At 39.2% G+C, this 21,420-nt stretch overlaps 1 protein-coding gene across 1 annotated transcript; it reads right to left on the bottom strand.

Annotated features, from left to right (window-relative positions):
* Window positions 1-17,613: 17,613 nt before the first annotated feature.
* Window positions 17,614-21,414, bottom strand: MRPS30 (mitochondrial ribosomal protein S30; the record flags this gene model as incomplete). Its single annotated transcript, XM_010015826.1, has 5 exons — window positions 17,614-17,959; window positions 18,923-19,099; window positions 19,618-19,720; window positions 20,794-20,939; window positions 21,192-21,414. Coding segments are annotated over 5 exons (918 nt in total), but the record flags the coding sequence as incomplete, so codon positions are not given.
* Window positions 21,415-21,420: the final 6 nt, after the last annotated feature.

The following is a 21,420-nucleotide window of genomic DNA, read 5'->3' as shown; positions in this document are numbered from 1 at the left end:
GCATCAGTGGATCTGAGATTTCATTTACCATATCAGAGACAGACCTGTGTTTTGCCTGGCAGAGCAAGCTAAGGAATGGTCTTATCAAACCCAAAGTGTGTTCCACAAGAAGAAAGAATTTCACCAGTGCAATGGGAAATTTTAACAATACAGAAGTTTCAGATTTGTTTCTGAATAACAACAAACTCTGTCCTCAAAATAAAAGCAGACCATAGCAAATACATCAAGTGTTTATTAACTGTTCATGTTTCATTCCTGCCTGATAGACAAGCCATAATATTTTTCTGGGTTTTTTGGTTTTGTTTTGTTTTGTTTTTTTTTTAAACAACAAAAACCCATTGATACCACATTTATCAAGTCTCTCAGAATATGCACTAAATGGAAAGTGTCTTGGTTTCTTAAGGCTTTACTCCCCCCAGGGAGCCAATCAGGGATGAGATTAAATACACTGACTTAGTATTTTCATGAACTGCCTGGTCTGTGAGGAACTCTCCCCAAACTTGCACTGAAAACTGTTCCCAAAAATTTCAGCCATATTATGACAATTTGCTTAGCTTTTCTCGTTATCAGGGACTACATCCAGCTCCAGAATGTGCCAGTTCTATAGCTAGAGGCTGATGCTTCCTTTAAGGCTTTCATTATACTAGCAGCAACCAAAGTAAATGGCATATAAAAGTTCCCAGATTCCAAAAACCAGACAGTAATATTGTCACCCTGTGACGGCATCAAAGCCTCATATGAAGTCAACAACATGTATTTGGCAAGAGCTGTCTTAGAATAGTGTTTCTCTAACAAAACTAAATCAGAAAGCCCTTTGGAGTATAGAGACAGCCATGGCCTATGCCCAAATACGCTCAACAGTCCCCAGGTGGCAAAGTGAACACTGCAGCTAGTTAAACAGGGGTTTGAATGAAAGTGGAAGTTTTTGTGGATCTTGCATTTCTTCCTATTTCATTCCATGTCACTAAAAATTCCTCCTTGTGGTGGATCCACTGCCACATGTGGAATTTCGCTGCTTCAGTAGGACTCAAGCAGGTGTTGGGATGTAGGAGAGGTAAAGAAGAGGTTGTTCTAATCTGTCACAGAACTGAAGCCTAATATTGCAGCCCTCCTTCAGGATATCAACATCACTGAGCACAGCAGTATCTACGCCCCATTCCTTTTTCCCCCTTCTCGCTCTCAATGAACAATCAGCCATACCTTATCATATTCACAGCCAAAATAATAACCATTATTCAGCTACAAAGATAGTAAACGGCAACAGAAACATCACACTCTCCTGTTCTTTCCCTGTTGCTCTTTTATTCATTAACAATTTAAAAAAACCCCACACAACATAAATAAATCCATCGGTGTCTCCATTTATGAAAATATGGCTTATATTTTATGAATAAATAACAACCAGTAAGTCCTTACATGTTCTAATGCTTTGTTTCAATTGATGCATTAACTCAGATGCACTTAAAAGACCTAGAATCTCACTGGGAATTTAGTTCATAATAGAAACACAACTGGCTCTCCCTTTAATTATCATACCGTAAAAGGTCACCACATGCTAATATAAAGCTAATAAAACCAGGAAAACCTAGTTTTGAAAACTCTTCCAAAATCTTTCCCCTTCCTTAACCATGGGAGAAAGGTATAAAGGGAGACCATATTTGTCCTATGGTGTTCAGGAAGGCAGATCAAACAGACTAGCCTATGTACCCTAACTCAGAAAAGAGGCTCCAGCTCTAGTTTAGAAAAAGCTTTATTGGGGAAAAGGGCCTGCCAGCCTCTGCACTGGGAGGGCTGTGAGCAGTGGTGCATACAGGAGGGCCCAGCCTGGGAGAACCTCCTCCACATGAGAGGGTGCCTGCAGGACAAGGTCCCCCTCAGCACTTTCATCATCTTCACTCGCTCTTGCCCACAGCATCTGCCAGTTGGCCTCTGAGTGAATACAGAATTTTGCTTGCTGAAGTCTTCCTTCTGTCTACACAAGTTCAAGAAATAATGAGAAACTCTTGTTAACTCATCACTATCAAAATCTCTACCTCATCAAGCAGGGGAATAGAAAATGGCCCATCCAGACAGACATGCAAAGCAAGCAGAGCTGTTCGTATTTTCCAGCAGCAATTCTGTCAGACACAAATTCTGTGTCTCAGACAAATAATGACTTGAAGCACTTGAGTAAATTGCTTCCAACTACTTCTGTCAGCAGGGACTGTAAGAGGTATCTCTCATTTTCAGTCACAGGAAAAACATCTACAATATGTTCTTTGAAGACCTCTGGTGGCAAAGACCAAGCACTGACCTTCCCTCTCTAGTTTGAACACAAACATGAAATCCCCGCTGGAGGGGTTCATGCAGTGATTTTGAATGGTGACCTTGTGCACCTTTGAACAGCTTGCACAGTGATTGATTGTAGTTATGCTGTAGGACAAAATTCCTGGAACTAATTATGTCACTCATATATTATATATTAGTCAATATATATCCTCATAATACGCAGCATCATGAAAAACTATGTAACTAGAGCCGAGCAAATAATTACTTTAGCTTCTTTTTATGCTGCATGGAGTTACCTATAAACTGCAACTGAGATAGACATAATCTTAGATGAAAGAAAAGAAATTAAGTTTATTGAAATTACTAATCATTATTTCAGATTCCTTCTTGCCTCTCTCCCTTGTGAGCTACAGGGTCAAGGCTGGAAAAGATGAATGACATATTCCCAATTCTCCTTAGGAAAAAACAAAAACAAAAACAAACACAAAAAAACAAGATATCTATTTGATTTTCTTTTTTTTTTTTTGTTGATATTAGTTCAAGTAGTCAAAATGATCCAAGGCACTCTACAGAGCTCAAAATCTCACTATAGATTGTTTTGCACACTATGCGCTAATAATAAATCTCTGCTTTCCAATATATAAATCTCTCTCAATCACCCAATTCCATCTAAGAGGTTTGGTTTTATGAATTAACTTGCTGTCAGTCTAAGAAAACAGCTTTATTTCTTGCTCCTTTTCTAAATCAGGATGGTAACATCTACAAAAACACAACAATATAAACAACATGAAAGGTTAAAGTGCATCCTAGTATTTTTAGCCACTTCAGAAGAAGCTTCTGTACATCCATTTCTCCCAGAGAGCAAAACACATGTATCATCAAGAAAAATAAGTTGTGAGTAAAAAGAGAGATCCTCTCAGTTTGAAGCTGCATTTCACAAGAAAGGGTGAAATTAGCATCCTCCCCATTAAGAAAAAAAAAAAAAAAAAAGCATAAATGTACCCTTTCATCAATAGATTTCCTGAACATAGCAAATGGCTAAAGAGATGCCTTCTCCTCTTCAGAAAAACAGTAAAAAGCACTGCACATGAAGGCAAGACCACCAGCCAGACTGTTTAAGCATTCAAAGAGTCTAAATCTTTGGGGACCCACAAGTCCCTGCAAGTCACAGTTCACACATTCCTCTAGATGCTGAGCACTCCAGCCACACAAGCTACTTTTTTCTTTAATTAAAGTGCTGCTGAAGCTCCACCAAGCTCTAAGATTAAGTGGTCTGACGGAGTCTAGCTCCACCAATGTATTAACACATATCTGAACTTGGAGTATGAGGTCCAAAGTACTCATTCCCATGAAAAAAAATCTCATTCCTATGATTATAAATGAGAAATTATTGTGACATAGTTAATTTGCAGTGATATCTTTACATCTTCTTAAATAAAACATGTATAAGGGGGATTTCTAAAAGCAGATTTGAAAACTGTATTTTCAGCAGTCTGCTGATCTATTAGGAGTAGTTTAATATTCATTGTTTGACATTTACAGTACAGATGGTCTCAGGAAACACAATATAGTTGTCTCAGGTTCTAAAAACAAGATTCTCAGTGCTTTTGTAGAAGATGGAGCAGTGGAGATTTCACTAGCTGATTGCTAAGCTTCCAATTCAGAAAGTGTGTTCATACATACAGCTTCTGCCTAAGTTCAGCAAAAACAGGAATCTGACCCTAGATGACTTAAGCCATCTAATCAAGCCAGAAGTGAAACAATGAGGAAAGGCGCGGGATGTTGTTACTTACAAACATGATCAGGCCACAAGGAGATCCCACTGTTACCCAGACATCATCTGCTGATCAGTTTCTTCAATCCTGAAATTCGACAGCCAACTTCCAAAAATAAGAACTAAAATTATCAAAAATTTCTATCTATTCAGAGTAATGCCCTTATTGGACTGTAGCAGGCCTGGGTTTTCTCAGGGCTCAATTTTAGGACCAATACTCTTTAACATTTTCATAAATGATGTGGACACAGGCATCAAATGTACATTTAGTAAGTCTGCCAATGATACTAAACTATGAGGAGCTGTGAACTCTCTAGAGGGCAGAGAGGCCTTTCAGAGAGATTTGAATAGACAAGAGCTGGGAAATCACCAACCATATGAAATTTTACAAAAGCAAGTGTCAGATTCTGCACCTGGGACAGGGTAATCCTGGGTATGTGTACAATCTAGGGGATGAGAAGCTGAAGAACAGCTCTGCGGAAAGAGACCTGGTTTGATGGCAAGTTGAATACAAGTCAGCAGTGTGCCCTGGCAGCCAGAAGAGCCAACTGTGCCCTGGGGTGCATCAAGCATAGGACAGCTGGCTGGTGAAGGGAGGTGACTGTCCTGGTCTACGCTGCACTGGTGTGATCCCACCTCGAGTACAGGGTGCAGTTTTGGGTTCCTCAATATAAAGAGGACAGAGTGTCCAGACGAGGGCATCCAAGATCACTAGAAAAAAAAAAAAGTGCAAGGATGTGATCTGAAATTATATGACACTGAGTGCATGATATTATAAAAATAATTTCATCTATCCTGTCCCCAGGAAAGTATGGAGATTTAAAACAGAGAATAGAAAGTACCATGTCAAAAACTTCTCCACAGAGCTCTCACCCAGGACAACTTGAGACTGCAGCAAAATGAGCAGCTCCAATGATGCTAGAGGAAGTCCAGTTATTTTAGGGGCACTGCTGGCTCAGGCATTTTGCAAGGATAGAAAACAAAGGCCATCTGCAAACCTGACATTTGCCTAGAACTTGAGTTTACTTTAGATGGATGATAAATGGCATAATCCATTTAATAAAGAGGGGCAAAATCTGCTTGGTACTCATCCTTTATGATCCTTCAGCAGTTTTGTAAAAATTGCATCATGGCAGTAACACTTTAAGCTTATTTGACTTTCCTTCATAAGTAATTATGAATGCTGCTCATCAATATCCTTTTGGATTCTGTATTCTGTAATACATACTCTGCATAATTTGTGGTTCTAAACAACTATTTCCTTTTGTATAATTTATACAACAACTTACACTTGTATTATAGACCAAGTTTCTTTTCTATCACAATGTACCTAAAGCACAATGCAGAGTTCAGTTTATAATCGCAAGCACTGTATTAAGCCTCTCTTCTGTGATTTTTTGTTACAAGTATAGAAGACAATTGCATTCGTCTATGACTTTCAACATCTTCCTCACATATATGTAAATGCTGTGTTCTTCTCTGTTTTGTTGTCTGATACTATATTTTTACTCTGTGTTTGACTTACGAGGTTTATTATTTGACAAATAAAAATAGGTCTCAAACTAGTTCAAGACTACATTCTACTTCTATCCATCTCACCCTCATTGTTCCTGAAAGAACTGGAGCCCTAAATGCATTATCTAAGGAAACATGAGTTAGACAAGCAACTGGTTCCAATCACAGGTCATAATCTCCCTACAGCATCAACCTCATCTTGCTAAACCCTCCTAAATCCCCTAGCTTCTGCTCCTCTAATCATGAGGGTTAGAAGCTGCAAGGACTGCTTTTCACTTCATTAAAATTTCCTTTTAATCTTTTATAATCTGTCAGCACAGTACATAAACACCCATCAGAAGCTTATTCCTTCCAATTTCACAAAAGGGGATAATTTTACTATACATTCCATATTTGCAAAGTTAAGCTTCATTTCACACCACCATAAACCTTGGTCAAAAGGATGAATAGTCAGGCAGTTGAGCAAATGACATTTACAGTTACAGCTGGGTGCATTAATGTGAAGCATTTATTTGGTAAAGTTAAACCTTGGTTTAGCTTATGAAACATCCGAAAGCTGATCCCAAATGATTTCAGTATATGGGGCTCGTTTCAGAAAGTACATTTTTGACTGTGTTGTGTCCTGTGTGCCCCTTGCGTGACTGGCTGTCTAAATCAGACTAGATTAGTTTTACTTCCTGAGGGGGTAACTAAAACTTCTTTTAAAGGGAACTAACTTCTAACCCCAAGCACATATTGAATAGGTCATCTTGTTACATTCAAAATTCCAGTGAGTAAATTAGCAATTATCTAACATTCAGTCCCAATTATTAATAAAGCATATTTCCTGTAAAAATGTTGCTATCACCTTCTAGCTCTACATAATTTACATAACTTTAAAGAAATGCCTTCAGTTAAATCTTCCACGAAACCATAATACAGCTACAATGCACCCTTACAACATAAAGAAGTGAAAAATCTCAAACAATGACATTCTTTCAAACTACATTCTCTGAGAAGTAACATGAGAGAGGTCGCACTCATGAGAGTATTAATTTAGCATCAGTCACAGAACCACAGATTACCAGGTTGGAAAGAACTTCACAGATCATCTGGTTCAACCTTTAAAAGCACCACTTCTCTTCTCCTTCCCTTTGTTAGAAGTACAGAAGGCTTTAGATTGGAAGGGACCACTGCAGATGATCTAGTCCAACCTCCTACTCAAAGCAGAGCTAAATTCAAAGCTTTAGTCCGTTCCATTCCTACTTGAACCTTTCCTCACAAACACTTCATGACAGGATGTTAGCATCCAGTAAAAACCAAACTGGCAAATTTCAACCTGATGTTGAATATATCTGATTCATTGTTCTTTTCCTTAGGTTTCTTTTCTTCGGGTGGGTTTTGGTTTGTGGGGTTTGGACCAGGTTTTTTTTCCTGTAAATACAAAGCATTGAAATCCTCTGCCTTTCAGAAGCCAGAAACAAACATGAACATTAAATTAACACTTTATTCCCTATATCACAGTAACCAGCAGCCATATCTAGTCATAAATATAGGCCAGCTCCTCTGGAGCAATCACATTTGGAAATACATAAACCTGTGAACTGCACAAAGGTTCTGAAGCACTTCCTTCAAAGCAAACTCCTATGGAGCTGCTGCTCTCAAATTTGATAAGGAATTGTTCAGCAATTATTTTCTCATATATAGCTTTCATAACATTTTTTAAAAAAGGGAAGAAGGAATTGATATATGGGTTGCTATGTCAAAGTATAGCTAAGTATGGAATTATGTGGTGCTGCACTCTCCCCCAAATTTTATCCCATGGTGTTTATTTTGCTACTTCTTCCTAGTTTGTTTAATGGTTCTCAGTTCTGCTCTTTTTTTTTCCCCTGCTTTAATTTGCACCCCTGCTTTTCCAGTACTTACAAAATTCCCCTTGTTTTCATTAGCATTTCTGGACAAAAAGGCAGTGTGTTTCCTCCTTCTGTGAATTTTTTCACCCTGCAGAAGTTGGTAACTATTAGGCTTCATGCATTCATACACAGTAACATAGTAACTCAGTATTAACATTGCTACTGTAGCAAAAGCTTCAACAGAGTAACTCCAAATTTATAGCAGTGTAACTGAGACTACAATTTGCATTCTATTAACTGCAGCAGAAGCTTTTCAGAAGATCTTCGCAGTAAAACCTGAGTGACAGTGAAGTAAGCAACATACGGTTAAACTCCATCTGCAAAGGAGTTCCTTGATTCTCTTTTCAGTACTCAAGCACTTTCCTATTCCACTTTACTTTTGATTTTCTTTTCCCTAGAAGACAGTGAAATGAGTGGGTGTTTATTTGAAGGAAAAATCATGCTTCTTGCTCAGGAAACGGCCTTGCTTCCATTTGGTACTCATCTGAAAGTCATGCCACAAACATTTCTTCCATTAGGATCCTTATATAGTATAAAGGACAGCATCTGAATTTATAATGCCTCACCTTTGCTCCACACAACACATATTGAGGAATCTGCATCAGATTTAAACAACAGGAAGTAAGCTTTGAAATTAACTCTTGTCATTGTTTAAGCCCAGCCAGCAACTCAGCACTATGCAGCCGCTCGCTAACTCCTCCTAGCCACCACAATGGGATGGGGATCAGAATCAGAAAAAAAAGGTAAAACCTGTCGGTTGAGATAAAACCAGTTTAATAATTAAAATGAGGTATTTTCCTAATTCTACTAATAATGATAATAATGAAAAGGAAAAGAACAAAAAGAGACAAGGATTTAAAAAAATGCCAAAAAACAAAAAACAAACCACCAAACAAGCCCAAAAACAACAGCAGTGATGCACAATACACTTGCTTGCCAGCCGCTGACTGATACCCAGCCCAATGCGAGCAGCAATCTGGGTCTTCCGGGTGACTCTCCCCAGTTTATATACTGGGCATGATGTGCTGTGGTATGGAATACCCCTTTGGCCAGTTTGGGTCAGGTGTCCTGCCTCTGCTTCCTCAAAGCTTCTTGTGCCCCTCCTCACTGGCAGAGCATAAGACTGAAAAGTCCTTGATCTGGGTAAGTGCTGCTCAGCAGCAACTAAACATCGGTGTGTCATCAGCATTGTGCTCAGACTGAAGCCAAAACACAGCACTGCACCAGCTCCTAGGAAGAGAATAAACTCCATCCCAGTTGAAATCAGGACAACTCTAAGTGACACCAGCAAAAGTGAGTATGAAATGGTGGCAAATCATTTAAATTTAGCAGTAAAGCTCCATGAGAATATTGTCAGGCTTTTTTAAATCTTCTATGACTGATTTCAATTTTGTATTCCCCTGGACTTCAACTCCAGCAGTGTACTCCATTTATTCACTCTCTCCACCCATAATGAGTCCTCCCCTTCTGCCAAACACATTATATACCATAACAACTATTCTATCCTCCATAGGAAACAATAACTGCAACATTAAAGGATTTTGAAACTGCTTACCTCAAAAGTGGTTTGAAATTAAGTATCATATTTCTGTAGACAGGAGCTAAGCACATTAATTTTAAAGCACTGAATGTAGTTAAAAATTCCCTTGACTTTCCCTAATGAAATTCAGTAACCTCCATCGCAAACACGATAGAAAGCTTTCAGTATGCTATGGTGCCACATTCCCACTCCTCCAAACATTGCTGAAGACTGCCAAGAAGAAAAAAAAAAAGGAATGTCAAAGAAAGAACACAGTCAGAGACACAAAGCTGAAACACACAACCAAAAAAAACCCAACAAACCTTAGAAGTGCATCCAGCTATTCCTCCTACTTGCTGAGACCAAGACAAGATAATCAGATAGTATTACTGCTTTTAAAACAGTTATGTGTTCTGCATGCAACAACGCTTGATGTTCTGAAGGATACAGATTTCGGCGGGAATGCCTGGGAAAAGTCACCTTGACTAACCAATCCTGTCTTCTTTCAAACAGCAGGGACTGGTACACCCAGCTCAGAAGGATCCATAAAGCATCTATTCGCTTTGCTATCATATTTCAGTGAATCATAGAATGGCTTGGGCTGGAAGGGAGCTTAAAGATCATACAGTTCCAACCTCCCTGACACAGGCAGGGACACCTCCCACTAGACCAGGTTGCTCAAAGCCCCATCCAACCTGGCCCTGAACACTGCCAGGGATGGGGCAGCCACAACTTCTCCAAGCAACCTGTTCCAGCACCTCACCACCCTCATAGCGGTTTCTGCCCCTGAACCCTGCCCGGGAGGGACCAGCCACAGCTTCTTTGGGCAACCTGTGCCAGTGTCTCACCACCCTCACAGTGAAGAACTTTTTCCTCATATCTAAACTAAACCTACCCTCTGTCTGCTTAAAGCCATTCCCCCTTGTCCTGTTACCATATGTCCTTGTGAAAAGTCCCTCTCCAAATTTCTTGTAGGCCCCTTTAGGCACTTGAAGGTCTCACCTAAGACTTCTCTTCTCCAGGCTGAACAAGCCCAACATTCTCATCTGTCTTCACAGGAAGCATTTCAAGTGTCACAAAACACTTCTAACAGATTCAGACCTATAGGAAAAAATAAAAAAATAAAAAAAATATGGAAGCTACAATCAATGGAAGAAAGAGGGAAATGAAAGTATCTTTGAATCAGCATTGGCAGAGACTGATACATTAATTCTCAACAGGACCAAATTATTCTTCAGAGGGGTCCTCTCACTCTACCAACTCCAAAAGAGGTGAAACTACTATATATTGACAACTATGCTTTAGCCAAAGTGCTTCTATCAGATAGACACATACATTTTGAAGCACAAGGAGAAGCAAAAAAATCCCTGCAGAATTTGTGAGGCTAAGCTGTCCAGCATTGACCCAGCTTCTGATGGGATTCACAAAGGAAGCTGCTGCCCTGGTTGTCATACCTGAGCTGAAATCCAGAATGCACAATTCAGAGCCACCTGAAAGGGTCTCCTCAGAAGGAGTCCGGGAGAAGAAAGGAGTGTGATCTCAGGGGGGATGGTTCTTTCTTTCTCACAGACCTTCACCTGATTACTACTGGCTCCCTGCTACTCTTACTCTTCCCTGTACTCGTGCACCAAAATGCTCTGGCACTTGCCTCTACCTCTTAAACACATACACATACCTGCTAGCAGACCTCTCTTTCAGTCAATCTTCTCCCTGTTATGTCAGTAGGATTTTGGACAGAAGTCTCTTAGTAAGGACATGCTCATCTCGGAGGTGTCTTGTCTGGATTATTTACTGTCAATATGAGTCAAATATATTAGTACCTAACCAATAGAGCCACACAGTTCGCATTATTTTAATCTCTTTAGCTACTGTTTTTCAAAGTAGACATTTTTAGATCATATAAATAAACTATGCTCTCCCATAAAAAATATTTCTGTTTACAGTTTCAATTCACTTAGCTCAGAGTTTGCTTTTAGGGGACTTCAATTCTGCCTTTCCAATTGTTTCCTTACATTATTTGGCTCTAGTGGTACTCAGTGAGATGTTCCAGTCCATCCTCCCCTTTCCTAGACATCTTTTATCACAGAAGGTAAAATAGCAACATCACACTTGACATTTAAACTTCAGTCCCAGTTGCCTCCAGCTATCCACAGATTCAGAGTAATGCCATGGTATGATCCAATGGTTTGTAGCAAAAATATAGTTGATTTATTTAAGCCATAATTCTTTGTGCACATATGACATTTTCAGAAAAGCCCAGTAGGTATGTCTCCAGAGAGAGCAAATGTCCAAACACACTGTCATTATGTTGATTTAGTGTCTCCCCAGTGCCACCCTGGCCATGTGATAAGTCAGCTCATGGTCAGCACAGTACTATGCTTACAAGACTGAAAAGCAGCATGCTTCAGAAGTTATGTACTGTCTGGCCTGAGCAAAGCTGGATACTTTATTTAGTAGATTTGTATTGTAATGAAATCTTGCTGAATGCTTTCAAAACACAGGGTAGTGCCTTTAGAAATATATTTTTAAAATAATGAAAATATCTAGGTATCTTAGAAACCTAAATTAAAATTCTATGAAAATTACTAGAATTTAGGAATCTAACCTGTTTAGATAAAATTTAAAATCCTAATGTGATCCCACCTAATTGCAACATTAAGCACGTATTTTTTTAAATATCCAGTCCCAAATGATGTTCATCAAGAATAACATTCTATTAAAATACATCAAATTACATCTTACTACTTTCAAAACTGTAAAGTCATATAATAGTGAAAATCCCTTGTGTTAATAACAGTTACAACCCTAAATATTGTAACTCTAGCAGAGTCTGACTCAATTCCACCTCAATTTTACCTTTATGGTTTTGGATAATTTCCCTAAGTAGCAGGCATTACTGTTCCCCCATTCTTCTTCACTTCCCTTATCAACTTGAGAAGCTTTTCATGGCAAATTCTGTCTGTGTATTCACAGAGGATTTCCCAAAGATTTTATGTGGGCACATCTGCCCTATTAAAACAATAAAATAATTGACATGAGCTTCTAGGCAGTAACATGATCAGACTTGGGCATTATTCACACAGGTTAAACACTACATACTTTAAGAAAGAATGGTGTCCTAATCTAGCAGCTATTGGTAGGATCAGGAAATGTTTGAATTTGGTATGCTTATATACAGAATGAAACACCTACATACAAACAGCACAGGCTGAGTCATCAGTGCCTGCTGTTGCTTTCTGGAAAGGAGGACGCACTTGGTCATGTCAGAGGTTATATGTAAGGAATTACTATATTGATAGGAAGCTTAGAGGCAAATCTGCTTTGAGATAAATCTCTTTGAGGTACAACAAATCATTGTATAGCCTTAACTGCATTATCAGTGTCAGTACTCTGCCAAGAAAGGAAGATGCAATATAAGGGTCTTCTCTTCTGCTGAAGCCATTCGCAGCTGCATATGAAGTAAAATTTGTCTATGCTGAACTAATGCACAAACATGGATGGCCACAGTAAGTTCAAAAGAGAGAAGGTCCAGGCTCAGCATGCACTATGTATCCAAATCTCTGCATGTGGTTTCTTCCTACACATTTACAGTGTCTCATCGTCATGCTGACCACTAATTTATATTCACAGAATTGTAAATTGGTTAAGATTGGAAGGCACTTCCTGTATTGTCCACTGACCCCACTCAGGGAAGAATTAGCTACAGCAAGTTGCCCAGAGCTAACCAGTCTGGTTTTGAGTATCTCCACAATGGAAATGCAGTATCTTTCTCTGAGCAACCTGTTCCAGCAATCAATTGCCACAATAGTAAAATAAAATGTTTAAGTAGGATTTCCTGGGTTTCAGTTTATGGCCATTTTCTTTTGCCCTTTCACCAGTGTTGCATTCTAAACGTGTTCTCAGAGGGGAGTTTAGGTGTGGTTGCATCCACAGAGTCTCAGATTTGGTCAACAATTTGCATCTAAAGGATTGTATGTGCACAAGCAATCCTCTTCTATCACTTAGCTAAGACTTCAAAGGTTAGCATGCTATTAATCACTTACCAAGAATCTGTTGCACCAAGGAATCTCTCAAACTTGAGAAGTAACCTTGGAAGAAGTTCTCACTAAAGAAGAGATCTTGGCATGCAGCTTATTGGTGTACAGGAGAGCTCAAGAGGCCCTAGGTTGTCCACTACATATGAAGTAAGATAATTGACTCATAGTCATATTTGCAAAGCAACTACAGATGCTATTTTCTTCCAAACTTGGCTTGAGTTAGACCACGACGAACACTATGGACTGGTGGGCACAGGTGAGCGAGTTGCTCAAATTAACCCTTAGCTATTATGCTGTTGTATGTCTCCCCTGAATCCACTTTGAGTCTGATGCAGCCATTACAGTTGCCACTGGTGGTAATCACTTGAGTAGTGTTACAGGAAATAAAGGACAGATTGGGGAGCGAGAGTACATCATCACAGCTGGATATCATTGAAATAAGCCCAGCCAAATATTTTTAATTCTCTCCCATTAGGTATTGATACACATTGATAAGATGCCTCCTGAGCTTTCTCTTCTCCAGGCTAAACAATCCCAGAATTTGAGTTTTAAAATTCCAACTCCCAATCACCTTCAAATACCTAGAGAAATACACTGTTGCAGAAACTGCAGAAACTAGTTGAAATTCAAACCTGCTCTGGGGTATCTGACTGATAAAAACATGCACATTTGCAGTGCAGGCAGTCTTGTGTTAAAAGTTACACCTTCCAACAGTGAAAACAATCCTATATCGCGTCCCTTGAGATCAGTGATAAATTGCACTGAATTTATTACAGGTTAAAGGAATACGGAAAGCAAAATGAAGAAACAAATGGAAGGAATATATCCTTTAAAGGATACACATTAAGATCAACTCTGTTGTACGAGGGAAAAAACAAACGAAATAAAGCATGATTTAGAAGGAGTAAGAAAGGTAACAGAGGATTCTGTAGCAGTAGATGTAATTAAAGAAATTGAACTTCAGTTATTAAAAGATGTAGAAGAAACACTGAATGTTCACTCAAAGAATATTCCAGCTACAGACAGAACCCTCAAATCATGCAGAAACCAGGCCACAATTAAAAAGGACTTAGAAGGAGTAAGAAAGGTAACAAAGAAGATTCTGTAGCAGTAAACGTAGTTAAAGAAATTGAACTTCAGTTATTAAAAGATGTAGAAGAAACACTGAATGTTCACTCAAAGAATATTTCAGCTACAGACAGAACCCTCAAATCATGCAGAAACCAGGCCATAATTTAAAAAAAAAATTAAAAAATAAAGGATTAAAAATTATTGCATAGTTACAGGTCAATACAGCTGAGCAGACACCATAAAGATGCCTGTCCTGTCTAGAAGAATTATTTATCTTTCCAGTACCATAAGCTAAGTAGCACTTGGTCCTGCAGAGACATAAAAAAGCATGCCAAGTGTCCTCTTACCTCTTTTCCTTCTTCAAAGATCTTTCTGAAAAGGCAAATATGCCCTTCATAGGGCATCTGCGGTTCCCTGGTCCCACACACTGAGGACTTCCTATTAGGTGTCATGTACATCCCTCAATCATGGGCTTTTTTAGGATCCTCAACTTGTGTTTCTTGCAGGTCTTGTCTCAGTGGGGTTCTGGTAAACTACTAGAACAAGATGTATACAGCCACATACTGTTTGCAGCCAGTCTGGTTTTGACACTAGCTCAAGTTTTGTCGCTGCTAACTTACATCATGGTCTTCATTGTCAGCTTGTTCATATTCCATTTGCTTTGACATTTCTACCCACTTGGTAAGTTTCTTCCTCCATGACAAACCGGTTCTTGTGCAATCTCTTCTGCAAGCTTTCTTGGCGCTGTTTCTTAGACTCAGCTCTGATCCACAGGACATTATTCTATACCAGAGCAGTACAGATTTCACAGGCCTTATACGCTGATGCACTTTGATTATACTACTGGCTGAGGATGGCTCATTTTAGAACAGGATGAACTGGAAAGCCACTTTCATTGCTTCCATCAGAGATGCACCACCAGCTTGTGTGGTCTCTACAGAGCCTGCAGGGTAAGTTGTCAATAGACTCACCACCAGCTGACTCCAAGACATGCTCTTGCCTTGGGAAAAAAATCAGAGTTGCTCCAGAACAAGGACACTTTCATCTGCTTCTAACAAAAAGGAGCAGGTGTCTTCTCCAATGACAAACTTGAGCGCAGAAGAGAGATCAGGAGGTTTCTGCATGACCAAGCAGACACTATAAATGTTGAAGCTATTTCTCCTGTCTGAAAGGAAACACAACCATCTACACCATCAACTTGGTACACCATGACCCTATATAGAAAGAAGAAAGTTTCAGAATCTTCTCATCTCCTCCTTTCAGGTTTAATTTTGGGAAAGGCTGTTTAGGCAGTTCCATTCAAAGTTACCACTTGGAGTGCCATAACCTGAAATAACAGTACAAGTACAATGTCATAGATCAGTCACCCATTTAAAGGTGATACCAGTTTTATGCAATATAGCTCAGTACTAAGGAAAATACTTGTTATGTAAAATCAAATCTTATTTTAGGCCTTAAGTTCCCTTGTGATATGCTTCAATAGGCCTAAGCAGAAATTAATACAGAAAAAAAGATCTAATCTTGAAGATTTCCACCCTGTGTTCTTTGAATTGCCTTTGTTTCTTTTAAACAGCAAACTCAACAAAATAGAATGCTAAAGAACAATGCTCCCATGAGACTTAAAGGAGTAGAATCATGGGAAGTTTCTGCTGAGCAAAGCTCAAGAATAGGAATGCTGCAGCTTCTAAGATTTCTACTTTTAAACATTTAGTAGCTATACAATCTTTAAAAAAAAAAAAAAACCAACCAAAAAAAACCACCTTTCATTTGACTTTATTGTCGTATGGCAGCATTAAACACCCTGAACAGATGAGTACAAGACGAATGATTGCTGTTAGTAAACTGCATACATTACAACATCTCACCTTTGCCAGTCAGTGAAAAAAGAGCAGAACAATGTCCATTATACTTTTTCCTCAACAGAAGGTAAAACAGTGCCACCAACTGCTTTTCCAGGGTATGCCCTTGCCTTTTGAGACAGATGCAGAAAGCTGGATTTGACACTTTGCAATTAAGCAAACCCACGCAAAGCCTACCTCCCTCACTCCAACACTGGATACTTCTACCAGGTTACACATCTACAGCAATATTTCAGTCACTAGTAGAGCTGCACAAAGGAAAAAAGTTCTTCTTTGAACTTGCTCCAGTACACCTAATGCCTCAGGATAGACAAAAGGCTGAATCACAGAAAAATCAGTGTTTTTTAATCCTGGGAGCAGGAGATTCTTTGACTTTACATGTCATCCTCCCACAGCCACTACTCGTATGCAACTCACAGTTCATCTTGAAGATGAAGGCAATACCATATTGCACCTGCTGCGAAGACTGTCTGCAGGGCCTGAAGACCCAACTATTTTTCCAGCTGTTTCCAACCGTTTTCATTTTGCATCACCCCTTTATCACACCAGAAAACAAGCATCAATCCCTCACTTTTAAACTGGGTCACAGAATCATAGAATAACAGGTTGGAGGGGGCATCATCTGGTTCAGCCTTTCCTCGGCAAAGGTCATTCTTTATTATCACAGATCATTCATTATAATCAACATGCCTACCCAGCAGTTTATCTTCTGTTCCTACATGGAACATTCATTTAATCCAAGGATCAACAGTGATCAGAACTAGTAATACTCAACCATTGTTACGACAAAAAGACTGCTTCCGGACTTACTTCTGTTAAAAAGAAACCAGCACTCATGCACATCTTGCTTATCTAGTTTATCGTCTACTGATGGAGAAAGCGGCAACTATAGTTTGTTCCAACATAACAAAGTAGCAATTAAGACTCTACAACTGCTTCATTCTTCATTAACAAAATACTCTGAGCCAGTTTACAACAGGAAGCAGCATCTCAAATTACTCAGGCTGAAGAACATGCAGGCAAGTATTTTCAACAACAGTCCAGTATGATTCAGAATTCTCTCTTTAAAAACAATTTGACTTTTAACAGGAACCCTGGAAAATTCCTAAAAGGTTAGTCACAGTGTGTGAAACTATATCAAAGTCACAAGTTAACATGAAAACTGTAGAATCCAAATAGACTTGAGAGTTCTCTCTCTGCTTCCTGAGGTGACAGTTAAAAAATGCATGTGCGTGTTCACAATAGAAAATTTGGAAGCAAGTTTCATTACATTTACACTGCTGCTTGATAAATGTCTAAAAACTTCCCTTGCTATGTAACTAAATTGCCAACTATTCACTTTTAAGGAACAGTTTTTATTCTGATCTCATTTTTTCTTTCGAGTAAGTAAGCCCTTAAGAGAACTTATTTCTTTCCAGGCACAAAATCAGAAATTTTTCACTGGTGCTGAGTATCCAGACAACAGTTACCCAGCAACAACCAGATGGTCATATGAATTCATACTAGTTCAAGACAGAGTTATGGATCTGCTCGAAGAAAGTATTCACATGACTTAGAATTAGTACAATACATTTGTAACAGTAAATATACAAAAGACATCGAGGTATTCTAGACATTTATTTTTCAGCGTACAGTAACACACATTTAAAATAAAGCTCAAGTATATAGTGTTGCTTAAACTAAAACATATTCTAGTCCATAATTCATGGAGTTACACTGAAGTTCAGACACAAACAGGAATACCTGTTGAATGATTTACAACTCTTTTGGTCTGTTCAACAGAAAACGGACCAACTGAAGCAGAACTTCATCATTAAAGCCTTTCACACTACCATCTTCCACAACATCATACAATGGCTTACTTTCTGTACCCCAACAGATATTTTTCCGAGGGTTATTTTCAATAGTTTCTACAGTTAGTGCTAAAGTATTTAGCTGGTAACAAAAGAAAGCAAAGTATTTTCCATCAGTCACTACAGCCTGAGATACAAAAGGACGCGTCACATCTGCTTCACTCCAGAATCCTACAAAATAAACAAACAACATTAGTTATACAGGAAATTTGTATCAGGACACACAACTAAATCCCAATCCTGAAATACAGAAAAGTACTGGTAACTGCAAAAGCAGCTTAGCAGGGGAAGATGTCCTGACTGCTTTAGCAGTACAAGCATTCTTCATACAGACTGAATAAAATGCAACCACCAATCAAGGATATTTCCAAGATCAGGGACACAGCATCATATTTGCATTTTGTACACAATTCCCTATCACTGACTGATAAAACCCTCACATTGAGCAGCAAAGTTTTCAGAAATTACAGAAGTTATTAATACATCCAAGTCCTTCAAGTGACCTGAGGGGAATGTCACTGCCCTGTGAGAAGTGTGGAACAGTTGAAAGACACCTGTTTCACAACAGAAGCATCCATATGCATGCGTGAGCATAACTGGCTACAGTGACCAGCCAGACAATACTCGGAACACTATGTCAGTAAGTATTAATGCTTCAAGTAACTCCCACTGAGCCTTAGTAGTCTTTTTTAAATATTTTCCTTATATATTTATGGATGTGTGCTAGCACACACAGTAATATTCTTCAAAGCTATTTGGTATCATATGCAGCGAATACTGCGAGAAACTATTAGAGAACAAAGAAACTGCTTGATATCTACCACCCTTCACCAGAACAAATGTCAGTTAAGTGAATGCAGGATTGAGGTTTCTGCACAGGCTCAGTGTTATATATGAAAAAATATTTTTCTGCAGAATTATTTCCCCCGAGTCAAAAGTACTCAATGACAAAATCTTAACTAACTGCCTTGTTAAGGTCTGCTTCATTCATTGGTACAATGAAATTTAAAATAGCCACTTCAAGGATGGTCTTCAGAGAAAAGGCATGAGAAAAAGGTGGTGAGGAGAGAAGGTTAGAGAACTTTAGAGTAGGCATTCATTACCGGGAAGAATTTGTCAAGTTTGCTGTCTCACCTTGATACATTGCCTGTGCTGCTGTCCAGGCAAAGAGACTTGCAATACCATTAGCCCGATAAACAACTTCAATCTGATCCTCAAGATGTGCTTTTATAAATCTCTCCCGTTTTAGTTTATCAGGAATAAGATGAAACTGGGTATGTCCATAACAGCACGGATCTGCTACCTTTGATCCTGTGTTCCCCAAAATGAAAAAAATTGCTATCAGTAACGATCTTCATTATGCATACGAACACATCTTCACTATCAGACTCCACACAACAGAAGGTTAGAACTTCTACTGTCGATCTGTATAAATGTTGAGATTCCTGCATTTCTGGGTGAGACTGGAGGGCTTGCTCCACTCTAAAAGGCAGGAGTTAACAGACTAAAACATCTCTGAGGATATGAATCAAAATTCAAAGTCAGTTTTTTGCCAATTTTCTATTCAACCCACTCCTTCAAGTAAATCTGGTCACAGAGTACCATACACACAGGTGGATACTACTCCCCACTGCCTAGCGACACAGAATCTCAATAGAGATTTATATACTATATATGTTTATGTAATATACAAAAAAATATACTAATGTTTTCTATCGATGGCAGGAGAAACGGGTGGGGGGGTGTTTTGGAGTTCAGGGTTTTTTTTGTTATTTTGGTTTTGCACACAAAGAAAAACTAGTTAACGTTTCACAACTAGAAACTCGTACCTATGAACACCTTGTTTTCATATTGCCTTTTGAACAATGGCAGTTTGGATGGTTTGTGATCAATAACAGGAACATCTCCAAGATTTGCCTCTAGCGGTACAACCTTGTAGGAAATAGAAGAAAGAAAAATCATGACCTAGGTCACATTTCTGACACCAGGCCACACATACGCCTTTTTCTGGTCAGACAGCAGAACGTGCAAGTCTTGCTTACATACAACATTTATATAACTTTAACCAAAGTTCATTTTTTGCAACAGAACTTCTTGTCTTATGATACATGCTAGTACATGCATCTTACATTGATGTCTGAATTTTCTGCAGTGTACAAGAAACATTGTGTGAAATGGTTCTAACAAAGCTGCCAGTTGGTATCATCTTGAAAACCAGAATACGCCTCTGTAGAAAAGGAGTAAAAACCATTTCTAGCAGCTATCAATAAACTAACCTGAACCAGCAGTGTTAGTTTACAAGTATTCACTGTTTTGCACTAAGTAACATTTTTAATTGCCTATACACTTCCAAATCGTCAAGATTTGTAACATCTGAGTAACAAACCTAAGCAAATTGTACAATTAAGTTAGCAAGAAATGTTCAGCATTTACAGAAAGTGAAGCACAGTTTTCTGTCTGTGGTGGGAACTGGACAAAAGAGACCCTCACAGGCCTTACTATTACCACTGTATAAACTTAGAGAAAAAGACTGGAATATTTAATCAGCTTCCAGAAAACTGAACATTTCAGAAAACAAGTGTTAAGCACTAACAGAGTAACAGAGCACACATTCAGATTATACTCTTACACCATTCTTTTCCACTCCGTTTCTCTCATCTTATTATCCTCCACCGAGAACATTCCACCCTTTTCTTATTTTTGCTTCCTTATTTTTGCCTTACAAGCACAAAATAAGTTTAAAACTCCACTTAGTGAGGTGTAGCAACATGCATTTTAACTAAAGCACAGAGATGAGCAACGTGAAGTTCAGAAGACTGTCTCAATATCTCCAAAGCACTTACCACAAGAAGGTAGTAAGGCCATAAAGATTTGAGAAATGCATGAATGTGTGACATGCCTGATTAACAAGGTCCTCCACATACTACCTATCGCATGGTTTCAGCAGCTGTCAGAAACACAAGTGAAAATGCATGGGATAAAATTGCCGTTGAAAATATACACACCTCTGGAAGCTGCTTTGGTACACGTATCTGGAGATGTGGGTTATCATCTATCTGAAATCTCACAGGGTCAACTCTACCCTTTCTGTATCCACGATCAACAACTTCCTCACCATGATGCCAGTAATAGTTAACTTCAGGGTTGAGATCTGAAACAGAACAGAGGGATAAACAGCAACCGATATTGCTCCTCTGCAGTTAGTACCCTCCCAATTCTTGTTCTGTAAATGCAGAAAAATAGAAAAACCAAAATCTACTCGCGTCATGTGGGACAAGAGACATGAGATAAATCATCAGTAATGGTCTCAACACCTATATCAGCAACAGTTCTGCCGGGTTCACAGACCGGCCCCACAGCCCCACGGCTCCCAGTTCCCTCTCCCTCCACCCCCGTTCCGCACCAAGGGACGAGGCAGCCAGCAGCGGATTGCGACAGGACAGGAAGGCAGCGAGAGTGGACACGAGCTGCGTTAGGAACGGGCCGGGCGTATGATCCTGATCGCGGTACAGCAACGGCCGCTTCTTATTCTGGTAGAAGCTCTCCTGAAGGAGAGCGTCGCAGGCGAGGGAGCGCAGCTCGCCAACATCCAGGCTCGGCGTCGCTCCTGCCGCGGGCTTCGGGGTTTTCGC

This window comes from Nestor notabilis, unplaced genomic scaffold, assembly GCF_000696875.1.
Source record: "Nestor notabilis isolate BGI_N333 unplaced genomic scaffold, ASM69687v1 scaffold2576, whole genome shotgun sequence".
NCBI classification, from domain to species: domain Eukaryota; kingdom Metazoa; phylum Chordata; class Aves; order Psittaciformes; family Psittacidae; genus Nestor; species Nestor notabilis.
This window is presented reverse-complemented; position numbering and strand designations above follow the sequence as displayed.